Source organism: Hesperophylax consimilis, unplaced genomic scaffold, assembly GCF_061612785.1.
Source record: "Hesperophylax consimilis isolate HC1 unplaced genomic scaffold, BYU_Hcon_1.0 scaffold_47, whole genome shotgun sequence".
NCBI lineage: Eukaryota > Metazoa > Arthropoda > Insecta > Trichoptera > Limnephilidae > Hesperophylax > Hesperophylax consimilis.
In genome coordinates, this window is record NW_028301277.1 from 460,218 (window position 1) to 477,872 (window position 17,655).

At 36.1% G+C, this 17,655-nt stretch overlaps 1 protein-coding gene across 3 annotated transcripts in view; it reads right to left on the bottom strand.

Moving 5' to 3' along the window:
* The window catches only part of LOC149408871 (putative ATP-dependent DNA helicase HFM1), a 79,692-nt gene continuing 62,037 nt past the window's right edge, over positions 1 to 17,655 (bottom strand). For all 3 annotated transcript variants that reach the window (XM_089650365.1, XM_089650362.1, XM_089650364.1), the window contains exons 13-15: positions 6,983 to 7,125; positions 5,202 to 5,407; positions 1 to 148 (exon numbers count right to left, since the gene is read on the bottom strand). In XM_089650365.1, coding sequence (XP_089506491.1) covers positions 121 to 148; positions 5,202 to 5,407; positions 6,983 to 7,125 — 377 coding nt within the window. In that variant the 3' untranslated portion in view covers positions 1 to 120. The remainder of the gene's footprint in view (positions 149 to 5,201; positions 5,408 to 6,982; positions 7,126 to 17,655) is intronic.

Sequence of the window (17,655 nt, forward strand, 5' to 3'; positions counted from 1 at the left end):
TTGAGCTGCCGCACCATGAAACAGCTGTTCTCCCATAGCCGGGCGGCAAAACACTTTGCCAGAATTACGGAGTTCAACACGGATTGATATATCGGCTTGTCAATGTTTTCGGCAAGGGCACTAGGTCTGGTAGTGTACTTTACAATACCTGGAAAAGTCAAATTTTGATGGTGGCGATTATGGGTCACATCTATTTAGTCATAAAATCTTAGCAATTTTACATATCGTCACCTTAAAGCAATAGTGGGATATCTTGAAAAATGCTGTTCTGAGATAATAGGACTTTTAGGTTTGCGTGAGCTCTAGCAGCATCAAATTAACTAATCTTGCAGATTAATGATTTAGTATAAGAGAGGTAAATTATTTAACATCAACACAAAATTGTAATAATAGAAAAATAATTAATTTTTTCATACTAATTTTGACAAAGTATACGTAAATCTGGAAATATCTCACTGTTGCGTGGAGTGTTTGGTAATCATCTCAAATTATCTCAGTGTAGCATAGTAATAATATTACGAGTTTAGATGGATAAATGAATTAATAATTGTTCCTCGGGAGATTTTTTCAATGTGTACGACTGTTTCAGGCTAATAATTGCTTTAAATAATTAATAATTGCTTAAAATAATTAATAATTGCTTAAAATAATCAATAATTCTTATTTCTGCATGTTTTTCCATGATGTTTATAATCATAAATACATTTTCAACAGTACACACCCACTCACTCAAAAATAACAGAAAACCTTTAGAATAAAAAGTATGTAATTTTTTTTACAGAAAACTTTAAGAACAAAAAAATAAAACAAATATGTGTTGATTCCCTGGAAACCTACAATGAACCTTCATCGTTATTTTCTTCTTGTACATCGCAGTCTGTATTAGCAGTATTAATTAATTCAAAACAAATTATGAGGTTTTTTTGGTATAACACCACTTTGGCAAACAAATAAGAAATCACGATTTTTATTCGGTGGAATTTTAGGTGGAACTGTATAGTGTATAAGCTGGTCCTAGAATTATACTATTCTCATTCCGAACATTCTTTAGTCGCTCTCTCACATTAATGCTCTGATTAAATGGATCCTCGGTGTAGGTGCTTTTGTATTTGATAACTAACGATTCGTCTTTAGTGATCTGTAAAATCTTAACTTTATTCCAAATACATTTATTTTTGTCCATGTTTATTGAGAATTTTTTTCCAGTCTTCTCACATACCTTCTTCCAGTCAATGAAGTCCGTTGTTTCCATTACTGTTAACTTATAACGAGGTTCATTCTTCTTGGAACACTTTATGATCATCGCTAACTCCGTTGGAATAAATATTAGGCCTTGTTTTAAAACCCTGACCTTTTCTCTGTCGATGCAATAATGAATGGAGTCTCCTTTGTTCTCTGAGTGCCCAACAATTAGGTATATATGGGTAATGATTTGAATATCAAGTGTTCATAGTGCATGCATGTACATAGAAAATAAATAAATTGTTTTTATCCTGTGCCACACAGTTATCAGAATAAAAGATCACTTCCCATTTCCCTTGGCAAAGGTCTTTTAAAAATGTGTACACGCAGGTAGATATTTCAATTGCGCATCTTTTAGCTACACCCTCATGCCGCATGTAACAATGGCCCTGTCGTGTTTGGTATTGTAAATACAGAAGTTATAACGTTTAACTTGCTCTTATAAAAAAATAGATATATTGCCATTTGGCAACGGCACAACAGCTTGAAAGTCATAAATGGCAACTACAGTATCATCAGTGGTCTTGGTAATGTTTTTATCTTTTTCTTGTCGAGATAGCTTTACATTCTGAATGTGTTCATAATATTATTATTTTTTCTAATATCTCATTTGCAGTACTATAGTTGTATTATACACAAAATCCACAAAGGTTTTTTTTTGGTTAAAAAAAATATATATTGAATTTGGTATTGAATTGTATGTAGAGTGTGTAACATAGAGATTACATACCGAGACACACTTCTATTTGTACAAATTGTACATCTTTTGGATATTTGGAGATCCGAGATGATCCTGCACGATAATAGTGCGATTCCACTCTACTAAAGCTGTTGATGTGATTCATAACACCATCAACTAAATCATCCTTTTGCAGGAAGCTGTCTGTTTTATTTTTTAATACAGTGCTTATGGTATTATTGCTTATATCTAAGGTTGCCATAAAAAAATCTTACACATACGTATGTTATGTCCATCTCTCTCAAAATAATAACCACTATTAGCTAGCATTCATGGAATCATAAATATTAAAATATTTTAATCGATCAACTTCCAAAACAGATTCAGAACATTTGTATTTACAATTAGTACACAGTACAGGCTTAATTTGTTTTGCTCTGCGTATTTTTCCTGACTTTGCTACATACTCTTGACCAGTGTTCACCTTCAGATTATTTATGTTTCTCTTCCAAGATCACCCAATTTGTTGAAAACTATAGAGCTACAATGAGACAATAAATTTATTTCAGTATTTTAAACGACCTTTTGAAAGCAACAGTGGGACAACATCAATATCTCAGTGTTGCTCTGAGTGACCGAACATTTCAATACTGAGATTTTACTTGTAACACTGGCAATTTTTTTTTTACAAAATATCCCAGTAATGCATCATGTAGAGCTCAAAATTTTACATCGAACTGCATACTTATCTCAAAAGTGTATTTTTCGAAGATATCCCACTATTGCTTTAAGGTGACGATATGTTGTGCACATATTTATAACATCTAAGTTTACAAAAACAATGGAAGTACAGTTAAATATAGACACCTATATGTAATAAGTAAATAATATTTAAAGTACAACTGGTAACGGTCAAAAATGAAGAGACTGACTGACATGCGAACAAGCCTTTAATAATAATAATAATTATTATTATTATTTTTCGGAATATTTTTTATTGAGTAAAACCTCAAATTGTAATATTTAAATATTGAAGACAATATTAGTGATTTTTAAACGAAAATCTGAAACAGAAAAAGAAACAGAAAGACAAGGGTCCTGGGTTCGAGTCCCAGATGTGACCGTTTCTTTTTCTGATTTTTCTGTTTCAGATTTTCGTTTAAAAATCACTAATATTGTCTTCAATATTTAAATAATAATAATTGGATAATTTGTAGAGCGCCGTTTTTGTGAAAAATCACCTCAAGGGCGCTGTACAATTTATTTCCTAGGATCTACATTTGTTATTATATCTTTGTTGTTTGTTTTTGGGGTGTTATGCCGTGTTGCGCTAACTCCTTCTTTAGCCGACGTTTCGGACAGCGTTACAGTGTCCATCATCAGGGCAGATCGCTGTCCGAAACGTCGGCTAAAGAAGGAGTCAGCGCAACACGTCATAACACCCCAAAAACAAACAACAAAAATGCTTTTGGCCGTGAGAATCTAAAAACTTACAAGCCTTTATATCCTCCGTTCGCATCGTACATTCATTGAAGACTTCACTATTCTAAATCTCCAACCTACGTTCATTATAATAACTAAACATTTGTTCAACCAGTTTGATGAGGCTTGAGGGTTTTAAATAATTATAAACAGATATAGAACATATTTATAATTTAAATTAAACAATAAAAACAGGAATATGTCCTTTAGAACCCAGTTCTTTGGGAATTTTAAGCTTTCGCATGTGAAGGGGGTGTGTCCAGCAAAATTCCCAAGGAAAAGAGCAGGTTCCTCCAAAAAATATGATGAAGGGGGGTGTGGACGGCCATATTCAAACATGGTTTTATTTCCAAATGGAATCGATTCCAAAAACAATCTATTTCTTCAGAAAAGACTAAAATATTGACAACCACAACTATAGCGAATTGAAACAGCTCGAATTTTGAAGAATGAAATGGATCCATTTTCTTACATGTTATTATGTGATCACCAATTCGCAAAAGTTTTGAAGCCTCCTGGTTTAGGGATGGGTCAGGAATGGGGAGAGATCCAAATATGGCTTGGAAAAGGCTAAAGGAAAATAAGGCGGTTAGAAAAGGTAGGTTGCAATTCAAATGTATAAACAATTATTTGTCATAGGCACGTAGGGGTGGTTGTATTTATTTAAAGTAAAATAACAGTTTACGTAATTAGGTATTTATTAATACAAACACCATGTATGTACATATTTACAATTAAATTATGTTTACCAAACACAATCCAGAAACATTCAATATACCTTTCATTGACATCCAAGAAAACATTTGGATATGTCCTAGAGATTTCCCAAATACATTCGAGATCTTGAACGAGATATTAGATAGACTTTCTAGAGACATCTTGGAGACCAATCAGAGACATTCTGGAGATCTTGAAAGAGGTATTAAAGTAAATTTCCAGAGACCTATCAGAGGCATTCTGGAGATCTTGAACAAGATATTCCATAGACTTTCTAGAGACATCTCCGAGACCTATCGGAGACATTCTGGAGATCTTGAAAGAGGTATTCCAGAGACTTCTATAGACCTTCAGAAGGCCTTAACGCAGTTATCTTTTTGTTGTTGTTTTTTATGTCTTAAGTCAGGGCTTCCCTAACTGTGAGTCGCGACGCCCCGGGGCGCCGCAGGATCATCCCAGGGGCGCCGTGAGGCAATCTTTATAGCGAGAATATCGTTCCATCAGCACTGCAGCGTTAAGGGTTTTATTACCGTTTGCGACATCATACTTGTGTGAGACAGGTTTCTCTGCAGTTGCAGTCATTAAGAATAAGTACAGATCAAAAATAAATTTAGAGGCAGAGACGAGAGTGGCGATTTCGAAACTTCAACCTCGTTTTGAGAAACTATGCTCAGAAAAGCAAGCACTTCCTTCTCATTAATACCAAAGAAAAAAATAGCTTTTTTATCTTTTTTGTTTGCTTCCATTTTTGTTTTTATGTTGTGTTTTTTATTTTATAATAAAAAATTTAGATACTATTTGGAGTTTTTGTGACAAATTGTTATTAGGTAACGTACCCATACTGCGTGACCCATTCAGGGGGGGGGCTTCAAAATACTACGCTTGGTACAAATGAGCGGCGGGATGCTTAGATTTTTAGTCACCCGGGGGGGGGGGGTCGCAAAAATATTGCAACTTCCCAAGGGCGTCACAGTTGAAAAAAGTTTGGGAAGCCCTGTCTTAAGTGATTGCCTTGCTTATCAAGTACAAGGTAACTTTGGTCTTCTACCCTGAATCATTATTAAAATACAAGCTCCCTTACCAGTTGACCTTCATGTCCCTGGTCAGGATGCGCCCCGGCAGAGGGAAGCGGCAAGAGTCGGTTGCACCCTCCACCGCCTGTCTCCGAGGCCGTCTGTTCAGCAGGTTGAGGTAGCGTTTCTCTCCCGCTCGGAGTGGCACATCGCTGTACTCGTGGCACATGCTCAGCACACCTAATAAGTCGCTCAGGGTCTCTGTGCCCTTTATCTGGATATAACAATATTACGGAAAACATAGAATAAAGAAGAACACAAGAAATTCCATGCAGACGTGTTTCGTGACCAAATATTTGGCCAATCGAGCCTTAACCGCTTCTGTGCCAAGAGCGAGATATCTCGCATTCTTGGCCGTGCCCAGCAGGCCAGCCATAGAAAAATAGCGAGTTTTCTCGCTCTTCTTTGAGCCTCTGTATCATACATATGTCCTGTTTTTTTTTAAAATATGTTTATCTAAGTGAAGGGAAGCAAAAACGTCGAATATTGAATAAATTTGGTAAGTCATTTAAATATCCTTTCAAGGTGTAATGTTTTTAATTTATAAAAATAAGATTTAAAAATGATTTATATTGATTAAAAATCTACGGCCTGCTGTGCACAGCTACACTTCTACCTACTGGCATTTTTTTTACATTATTTCTGGCTTTCACCCTTCAAGGGTGTTCTTGGCCATCATTTAAAATTATTGAGAAATGAAAGGTGAATTTAAATATTAATTTTATTTAAATAGGCAAATTTCAAAATTATAATGAAAATTGGAGTCGAGTTCAGACTTAGAAGAGATGAGATGTTGAATGGAGGGGAGGCAATTTTAGATAAGGCTTGATAGAAGAGAGGATATTTGTTTAGAGAGGGACAACCAAAAAATATGTGATCTAAAGTTCCCACTTCTAGACCACAGAATGTACAATCTGGGGAGTCAAGGACGTGAATTTTAAAAAGGTGGGAAGGAACGGAACAATGTCCGATCCTCATTCGAATGAGTGAAGAAATTTCTTTTTTGGAAAAATGAGGGAATTGCTGAAACCACGGTTTTGATGGAATAGTGGACACGAGGACTTTGTATTGAGGCATAGCAGGCTCAATTTCCAGTACAAAACTGTGTTTCACCATGATTACGAAATTCAAATGGAAGGGAGATCTACAATGTCAGACAAGTGTAAGTGAGCTAAATGGTCTAGAACCAAAAGGTACTAAGTCAGTGGCGATATTTGTTTCCATTCAAATTTTTATGGAAGGCAATTCTAGTTTTCTTTTTTACTCTATGATGGAAAATAAGAGAGGAAATAGGAAAATCAAATATTTACTTCACTGAAATATCTTTGATGGGCGGACATAACAGTATAACTGCATTTTTGACCATTTAACGATTTATATGAGAAAATGTGTCTTGTGTATGCCGGCATCAATGGTATTAACAGTATAGTTACACCAGTACTTTAAACATATTATGTTTTGAGTACTGGTGTAACTATACTGTTAATACCATTGATGCCGGCATACACAAGACACATTTTCTCATATAAATCGTTAAATGGTCAAAAATGCAGTTATACTGTTATGTCCGCCCATCAAAGATATATAATATCAAAATCAAGTAGAAGAATGGAAGTTTTTTATGGAGGAGAGGAAGGAGGCTTATTATATGTATATATGTATTCACCAATTGGTTGAATAAGTTATAGAAAAATTAGAAGGGTTAAATAGAAGACATTTTATATACTAAGAGCCTGTGTTTAGCTTTGCCCGGGAAAATACAGATGTAAAAAGTATATGTGTTACTGACTTTTATGATGAGTCTCATTGTTTCAAAATCCAGGCAGTGTGCGGCCATGAGCACGCCAGCCTCCGTAGAAGTGATGACAGTATTAGAATCCATTGTAAGCATTCCAGCTCGGGCCAAAGCATTCACACATTTCAGGCAGAGTTCTGAAGAAAAAAACCAACCGGGTGGCGATATAGTTCCCCTGTCTTTACACTGAACAGACAGTGGCACTCTTGTGAGGTGTAACATAAATAAAATAAAGAATAGAAAGGTGTTGGAAGCAGATCACCAAGCTCGTACATTGAGTAAAACGAGAAATATATTTTCTTGTTGACAGGGCCATTGATATGCTTGGTGTAACTATAAGTGACCAGCTCAGGTACGGGGGCTCCATCGAAGCCAGAGTAAAGTTGGCCTCCCAGAAGCTGGGCGTACTGTACAGGGCCCGCAGATACTTTAATAATACACAACTGCTGACCCTGTACAAATCGCAAGTGCGCCCTACTGTCGAATTTGGCAGCCATCTCTGGTCCGGAGCCCCTAAATACCTGAAAAAAACCCTTGACTCTGTGCAAAAACGGGCGGTCCGTTTGATAGATTCCCCAATCTTAACAAGCGAACTGCAATCTTTAGAGCACAGGCGTCAGGTAGGTATGCTGTCCTTGTTCTATCGGTATTACAATGGAAGATGCTCTGAGGAACTAGCGTCATTGATCTCTTCGGCACCGGTGCGTAGTCGGGATACAGGCCAAACGCGCGCCCAACATTTGTACACGGTTGACATTTGTCACATGAGAACGGGTCGCTTCTACGATTCGTTCTTAAGTTCAACAGCTCGGCTGTGGAACAAACTGCCGGCCTCTGTGTTTCCTCCCTCCTACAACATGGGACTCTTCAAGACCCATGTTCACTCCTTCCTCTCCACAAAAAGACCCTCCACACAGCATCCCCAAAGATGACATAGGCCCTGAGGGAAATTATTTTCTTCAGGGCCTCCTGTGTGGAGTTAATATAAAAAAAGGGTTTGTATATCAGAGGGCAGTTCATTACAAAGACATTTTTGTCTCCCCCCATGTTGGAGGGGGAGGAGACACAGGTCGGCGAATCGTCCCACAGTCGAACTGTTGAAATCAAGAAGAGTCTTATGAACTACCCATTCTCACGTGATTAATTAATTTCAACGTAACAAATATTTATGTGCATTCGGCATATTTCCAAAGTATGCACTGGTGCCGAAGGGATCGACGATTCAAGTTCTTTGGAGCATCTTCGATTGAAGTACCGTTACAAGAAGGAGAGCATTCCCAAAGATTGCAATCTGTTGATTAATTTTTTTTTTTTTTTTGTATATTGCAGAAACAAACAGTACATAATTACATAGATTACAATAGTTACGAAGTTATAAAAGTTAGTACAATAATTGGTACCAATGACATGTCGCTGACATATATGCATATGAGGTATATTATACATTTTATGGTTAAGTTACATTTTTAAGTTAAGTTAAATTAGTGTTCTGGGGAAGGAGAGAGGTGTGTGTGAGAGTTTGTATGCACCTTTATTCGAGGACCTTCACAGTAGGGTGTGTCAATTATTTCAACTTTTGAATTCAGAAACGCCTGATGTCTCAAAAGTTGCGTCTTACAAAGAAAATGAGAACTACATTTTAAAATTATTTTTTAAAAAATTGTTATTAGCCCGCTAAAATGCATTGAAAAACAGAAAAAAAACCAAAACATGTGTTTTTAAATAATTGTAATTAATATTTTCTTCACAAAAATTTAACATTTTAACGTTTGTTTATTATTAAAAACTGCGTATAGTTGACAAAAATTAAGTAGAAAAATCAATTTTATTAATGCAAGTAAATTTACAAGAATACCGAAATTAACAAAAAAATGATAAAAATCCACTAAAACGTTTTCCATTGCCATTTAGTTTGCTTTAATTTTCAATTATTGGACTTGGTTTGATATTTGAAGACTCAAATGAACATCTCCCCTTTCCTTTCGTCTGCTCCACTACCTCTTTCTCCTACCACTGTACCCCTACTCCTGCCACAATTTCTGATTTTTCTGTTTCAGATTTTCGTTTAGAAATCACTAATATTGTCTTCAATATTTAAATATTATAATTTGAGGTTTTACTCAATAAAGTTATTCCGAAAAATAAATATAAATATTGTTTATTTTAATTCTTTTATATTTCGAGACAAATAGACATCTATAAATTTTGCAATCTTTTGTTTATTTTGAATATCTTCTTATGTGACACTTCTTATCATTTTTACCAATGTATCTTATTTTATTATACGCTTTTTTTGTAACATTTTTTTAAATTGTATTTTGATAATTCTATATTGTTTTAATTTTGAAGAATTTATAATAACTGCGATACTCAACTATTAAACTAGAATGTAAAAGTCATTAGGCGTAATAAATAAATAAACAAATACACAAACAACAAAAAATATTTCTTACTCTTCTAGTGAAGTTTTCACGTTCATAGTTGAGTAGCGCCCTTTGTGGCAGCTGGACGCGTCATGCCGTCTCCAACCGCTTTGTGTTTTTTTAGTATTTTCAAGGGAAATGAGGCAACATCCCTTTGAAGTTATTTTAAAAATCAGTGAATCAACATTTTAAATTAACTTACCAATTAGTAATCAGAACTTAATAGCAATGTGACTAGAGTGCAATGTTTCAAAAATGAATAATCGAAAATTGTGCTAAAAATATTCTAAATTCGCTGAAGTTTAACTTGGGACGAGAATCGGTAACTGTAGGTACGCCAGATGTTTTCAATGTTATTCTTGGAAACTCTGAAAGCCCTAACAAGTGCCCAAGGTGATTTATTATCTCTTCCGCCGCCTTTTATTTCGGAACAATGCACCACTAACATAATCACCAGAAACAAGTGTACAAGGAGATAGAACGTCACAGCGGTGCTGCCAAGGTTTGTTATCTATGTGAGGATACTGTGACAGCGCTTAATTAGCAGCAGACACATACCTGGACGGATGACGAACCTCGTGCTGGCACTGTTGGTGGCGGGGTGCACTCTTTCGCTGCAGTAGCTGGTCCAGTTTCCTCACCACCTGGGATTCTTGCTGCAGAGTCTCCATCCTCTACCTTCGTCGAATGTCACAGCGGTGCTGCCAAGGTCTGGAATCCATGAGAGGACATTGTGTCAGCGCTCTATTAGCAGCAGACACATACCTGGAAGGATGACGAACCTCGTGCTGGCACTGTTGGTGGACGCGGTGGACTCTCTCGCTGCAGCAGCTGGTCCAGTTTCCTCACCACATAGGATTCTTGCAGCAGATTCTCCATCTCCGTGTCACCTGTTTCTGTACTTCATTTTATTTAACTTAAATTCAATTTGTAATATTTATATATATTTTTTTTTGTAATATTTATATATATATATTTTTTGTAATATCTGCATAAACTGTACAGCGCCCCTGAGGTGATATTTCGCAAAAGCGGCGCTATAAAAATCATCCAATAAATAAAATAAAATAAAATAGTGAATTAATAAATTGAATACAGCATCTGTGGTTGAGAGGTAAGACTCTCGACTCGCAATCCGAAGCTCGTAATCTGACGGTCAAACCCGGCGTGCGGAAATATTTTTTTATTTGTTTGTGTTATTTCACAATTAATACATTAAAAATAATATAAAGTGTGTTTGCGGCACGTTCCAGAGTGAAATATATATTCTCAGTATCGCCCTGGTGTGAGATCACCATTCCGAATGGAAACGTTATTTTAAGCTTTTGCCGTGTTTGGCGACCAGATATAAATAGCCAGGTACTTTTCCACATAGGTATCTCTTCCCCATATTCTTCCCCTCCCCAATACCTTCACCCTAGTACTCAGATTGGGGATGCCACAGTCTCGCTGTTCCAGACGGGAGCGGTTGAGACTCTTGTGCGGTATGTAAAAAATATATGTTTATATAAGTTTTATTTTTTGACATCCAGAAACACACCAGACGTGACAACAAACTGTCTATTGATAGTGAGAAGTTTGAATGAATATCTTGTTGCATCTTGTATACAAACGCACCTACTGGGCGCAGGCGTGCGACAATTTTTTTTACAACGATATCCTTAGTAAAAATGTATAATTTTATAACGCGCCAGTTCGCTTCATTGCAGAGGGCGGTCGGACATTTTTAGGTCGAGACATCAATTTACCGTCCACTGTAAACCATCTTACAAAAATGTCCACCCGCGCAAGGCGCTTTTTAGTTCTGAGTGCTAAGTGGCATCGTTGTAAATGAACTGAATGTTGCCAAATCTGGCGTTTTGCTTCACCAAGGACTCAAACAATACATAAAAATGTAAAAATTCGCTAACGGCCAGGGGACGCAATACTATCGACGAAATGCGTGGACGCAGCACGGCCGTCGTTATGTATACAAAATAATCTACCGCCCGCGTTGTGTGCGCATGCGCGTTTCGGGATAGAAATTGTCAGCCCTTCGGGGCCCCCTGAGAATGGGGGCCCTGGGCACGGGCCCCGTGTGCCCTTATGGTGAAGACGGTATTGCATGTGTGTCTGTGTGTGGTTGTATGTGTTATGTGGGCGAATTCAGTGTGCTAAAAAAGTTTTTATTAAATAGGGGGAGAGAATCAAAAAATATATCGGTATTTGTGCTTGTTTGAATTGAGTTGAATGTTTGAAGGATGCGAGAAATAGGGGAATTGGCTGCAGCGTTTGTATTATTACTAGTTGTGTAAAAAAGGTTGGTGTGTCGATTTCTTTTAGATGGTGTGTTAAAATTTATTTGGGATAGAAGTTCTGAGCAGTCTATTTCGTTGTGTATTATTTTATGGAGAAATGTCATGTCAGCTACCGTTCGCCTGGATTTCAGGGATTGGAAAGTGCAGATATAATTATTGTTGTATTTATAACCTAGGTACTTAATAAATTTATTTTGTATGCGCTCTATATTATTGACATAGTAAGTGTATTTGGGATTCCAGACAGGCGATGCATATTCCAGTGTACTTCTGACTAGTGAGGAATAAAGCATTACTAGCGTGCGTGGATTTTTAAATAATTTACTCAGACGCAGTATGAAACCTAACATTTTGTAAGATCTAGCAGTGATTGAAGAAATGTGCGTATTAAATATAAGTTTACTGTCTACGTAGACTCCAAGGTCCTTACATTCGCTTTTTGAGATCACGGGTTCATCGCGGAGTGAATAGGGAAAGTTAATTATTTGCTCGTTTCTGGTGAAGGACATGGTGTAGCATTTTGAAACATTGAGGTCCAAATAATTAGCTGTGCAATAGTTGCAGAGCCTGTCTAAGTCACTTTGTAGCTCTCTACAGTCCGATAGAGAGATTACCGTTTTATAAATTTTCATATCATCTGCAAACATTAAAAATTTTGAGTGTTGGAAACATGAGCCTATGTCGTTTAAGTATATGTTAAAGAAAAGCGGACCAAGGTGAGAACCCTGAGGAACACCCGAGGTTGCGTTGATTATTTTGGATAAGACACCATTTATTGAGATAACTTGACTACGATTACTAATGTATGACTTAATCCATCTAAATAAGTCACCGTGTATTCCAAGACGAGTAAGTTTATTTAAAAGAATTGAGTGAATAACGCGGTCGAAGGCCTTTGAAAAATCGGTGTACATAGCATCGACCTGTACCCTTTCGTCCATATTGCTATGCAAATAGTTGACAAATAGGACCAGGTTAGATGTAGTAGACCGTAGCGATAGTCGGGTAAAGTTGGTCGTAAACGATTTTTTCAAGAATTTTACTTAAGATAGGAAGTTGAGAGGTAGGTCTATAGTTTGTAACGTCATGTTTATCGCCTTTTTTATAAATGGGAGTTATTACGGCAGATTTCCACTTGTGAGGAAACGATCCATCACTTAGGACGGGTTGTTTCGGAGAATCTGAACAATTCATCGAATTTCAACGTTCATTTTCAAGTTCTGTGAAAGATTTTTTCAACTTCTGTTTTTATTTCAGTTTTGTCAAGCAACTAGCCTACAATGATATAAAAACAGAACTCGAATAAGTCTTTTACAGAACCCAAAAATGAACGTTGAAATTTGATGAATTGTTAAAATTTTCCGAAACAACCCGTCCTTAACGGCCCTCGCTACTAAATGTTTCTAGCGCGAATTCGAATATCTAACTCGCTGCACCTGGCAGCTGGCCGGTGCGTTCCATTCAATACAAGACACGCACAGAGCAAAACAAATTATTATTAATTAAAGATATTGTGATTATGAAAATTATGTTAAAATATATTTTAGAATGTAATGCAATATTACAATAGCTTGATTCATGGAGGAGGTTCTCAGTAACAACATTTAATATAACTTTTTATTTGGATTTTTTTTTTGATAAATACAATTATAAAGAGTTACAAAAGGCTTCCCTTTGTTCCAGACTGGTTTCGCAGTGCGGCGGGGCACTGTTAATACTAAATTGTATAGTTTAATTTGAGGTCACGGGTTCAAAAGCCGGCGAGGACAAAACAAATTTAATTTAATTTATATAAGTATGTCATATTATAGAATTAAAATAAATTTTATATAGTTACATATAATGAATCTGTACCTCGTTCAAAAGTGGAAGATACGTTCAGTATCACCCTGGTGAGAGACCATAATTCAGGATGGAAAGTTGCTTGAGAACGGCGTAGATATGTTTAGTGACTAGATCTGAATAGCCTGGAACTTTCCAACCCCCCATCTTCCCTATCTCTAAAAATGTAGACCACATACATAAGGAATATAAATGAAATTTCTTTTGAGGACACTTCAATGAAAATGTTATTGATCTTCTTAAAAATTCTTACATGTTTTGGTTTTAGCTGAAACCAATTTTACTTAACTTCTTTTCGGTATTATGCACTTTGAATTACTCAGGATTTATAATAGGCATGCAGCGATTATGTCCAGGATCAATTAATTCGGGTAGCATGCAAAAATTGTAAAAGCGATTCAGCTGTTCAACCATATTAGTCTGCCGAAATTCGTCATCCCGTAAAATTTTTTCGATTTTTATCCGAGTTCAGTCCATACAACAAACATACAAATAGCTTTTTTTGTTACATGTAATTGGCCCTGAACCTGGTAAAACCAATCGTGAGATGTATTTACCAGAATTTCTCCATTTTTGCTAACATAATTTTTTTGGATTTTACTGCTTCTTATATGAGCATGCTGCGTGCTGCGAAAGGACATTTAATTTCAATCACGGTGTATTCAGAAGAAATTCCATCTGGTGTCGCACCCATATACGGATACTCTTCATGTATGAAAAGACCACACTTTTCTATGGTAATGCTTTCTAGTTCTGCAAGCTCCTTCAGGACATTGTATTCATATTTGACTTTGACTTTGGACAATACCCTCAAAACTACATCACTTGTTCCTGTATTCTCTCTGAAACCAAACTGATTGCTAGAGAGTATATTATATGTTTCTAAGAATGATACCAATCTCGACATAGCTAATCTCTCTATTACTTTTGAAAGAGTATTGAGTAAGAATATATGTCTGTAATTATTAACATCTAGACGATCTCCATATTTAAAAAGGGGAATTACTTTAGCTTTCTTACAATGAGAAGGGAACATCCCACTCTCGAAGCTAATACAGTGTTTTCCAATAAGAGTTTACTTTCAACAAGACGGCGCTACGTGCCACACAAGCAACGAAACCATTGATATTTTACGATTAAATATCAAAATTACACCTCTTATTGGAAAACTCCTGTATTTACAAGGTGAGATATGAGACAAGCTAATTCGGATACATGCATTTTATACACCATAACACTTAAAGAATCAATACCGCACGAGAAAGACATTTTTAAATCATTTATCACATTTGTGACTTCAGAAATGCTAGTTGGTTTAAAATAAAAATTGTCCCCTGTAACGTGAAGTTCAGATTTAAAATCATTCACCAGACACATCTCAATAGTTTTATTAGCACTGCACAAATTACTAGCGAAGCTTGGACCAATGTCACTGAAGAAGTAATTTATATGATTAGTAATTATATTTGGACTCTCTTCTATTGAAGCAATAATACTATTAATTTTCATTTTTTTAAGGTAGTTTGTTTCTTTAGTTGTTTAGTGACTAGATCTGAATAGCCAGGAACTTTCCAACCCTCCTTTTCCCTATTTATAAAAATGTGGACTACATACATAAGGAATATAAATGAAATTTCTTTTGAGGACACTTCAATGAAATAAAATGTTATTGATTTCTTCGAAACAATTCCTTTTTACATGTTTTGGTTTTAGCTGAAACCAATTTTACTTTGTTTCTTTTCGCTATTATGCACTTTTCTAAATACTCAGGATTTCTAATAGGCATGCAGCGATTATGTCGAGGATCAATTAATTCGGGTAGCATGCAAAAATTGTAAAAGCGTTTCTTGACATTATCAAGCTCGAAGTCATATTGGGTACGTAATTAGTGTCGCCAGTATCCCGTTTGCAAAAGTATGCCCGTTCCTTGCATAGTGAGTGTTCTCCAAATACATGTTTTGGACCATTCAATATATCCAAATAAAACTGTTTTATTTTTCCTCTTGACTACAATTCATAGTCTTCCGGTACGTTATTGCACAACGTACAGCCGTTCTCAGGCGTAAAATACGGCTTGACACAATCTTCCTCAATGCTAAGGGATACTTCTAACAGTGATTTAAGTTTTTTGCAATAATTTCGAGGTAAGTGATTTCGGCATTCGATCTTTTCGACTGAAACATTTTTATACGATGTGCTTCTTTTATTTTATTGTAAGTGCTGGAATATTTTATATACTTTTATATTTTAAAAACATCAAATTGTTTATTACTATATTTATTAGAAACCCGAAAAAAAGTTAACAATAAATTAATTCTTAATAATATAAAATTGTTTATTACCTAGAAACCCGAAAAAATGTTAACAATACATTAATTCTTAATAATATTAAATTGTTTATTACCTAGAAACCCAAAAAAATTTTAACAATTAATTGATTCTTAATAATACTATTTGACACTACACAGCTTCGACGGAAACGCACAGATGAAACATAAAAAAAGGCGACACACTATTATAGTCCCTACGCGCAACGCATATAGTGGAATATTGTTGAAACGTCTCATGGAAGTGTAATAATTACGCGGAATTTCGAACTTTGAAAAAATATTGACACGACGGACCGTAGAAAGCGTGCATTCACGGCCACCTCATAGAGCCGAATGAGTAGGAGAATTCTTAGATGTTCATTATATAGTATTTAACGAAAATAAATTGTTAGTAAAAACATATATCTCGACAGAAAAATGTATTTATGATAGCCTAGCGTGGCTACATTATCGATATTTTGACGATTAATAACTTAGATTGTCGTTTGAATCTGACAATTCATGATTCTTCATACAACGATTGAGATCGCTAGTAAGGAAGGCCCTTAATGATTTTTTGAAAATTGCGCTGACCGGAATAGTGATATATTTACTACAGTTACGTATGAAGATACCAGGCAAACTATCTAAACCAGGTCCTTTGTTAATGTCAATGGATGAAAGATATTTGTAGGTGATGTCTTCATTGATTTTAATTGAGTTTATGGCTATATTATTTAGCGGATCAGGTTCATTAACATCAGGTGTTAAATTTGGGGTATGATCAGTAAAGACGGTAGAGAAATAGTCAGCAAACAGGTCAGTGATCTCCTTACTGTTGTGTGCGATTTTATAAGCCGTATGTTATGTGTTCCGGCATGTAGGGAGATTTTCTTTGCGTTTTGACAAAGCTCCATATTTTTTTGTATAGCATGTTCCAAGTGTGAAATATAATTGTGGTATGTGAGAGTAGCAATTTTCTTTTGTCTTTGTCGGAGCAGTGAAAAGGTTTGGTAATCTAGTGGGTTCTTGTGGCGTTTCCAGGCTCGAAAGAACTTCAGCTTTTCTTTGGTAATGTTAATAAGAGCCGATGAGTACCATGTTGGGAAATTGGTTGGTTTCACAACTTTCTTTGGAACAAAGTCATCTATTAAGGCGTCGATGATTAGGTAAAAGCTGTTAACCGCCGTGTTAACGTCCTGTGCGTTTAAAACAGAAGACCAGTCAGTTTTTGCCAGAGCGTCATTTGTAGCAGTTCTTTACTACCCGCTACATTTCAAGATTATTCGGAGTATGGAAACACTGAATTCTGGCAAGAAGAGGTGAGACGGCAACTCGAGCGGGCCGAGCGGCCAGTACCATTACGGCTCCCGCCGGCTGTAGACGCAATCCCGGAAGACGCAGCGAACGGGACAAACGACATTGGACGAACATTCGAGACATCGATCTTTTGGGGAACAATGACGCAACATATTATAATTCGTCTTGCTGGTCATTGCTTTCTCATCTAAATTTAACGTCATGTAAAATGATGTTTGGCGCCCTCCACTCTTTATAACAGGTCAGAATACTTTTTGTCACACACACGCACGTTTCATGTTACTTATTCTTAATTCACTTTTCTAGTCACACCATTTAATATTGCTACCTAGTATTAAAAAGTCCGATGCGGAAGGCCTTCGGTCCGACGCACACGCCCTAAGATTAAATTCAATCATGAATATTTAGAGATCTCTAGTTTGCTCTGGTTTTGTACGCTGTAGAAATAAAAATATGTTGTAATTCATAACTCTTTT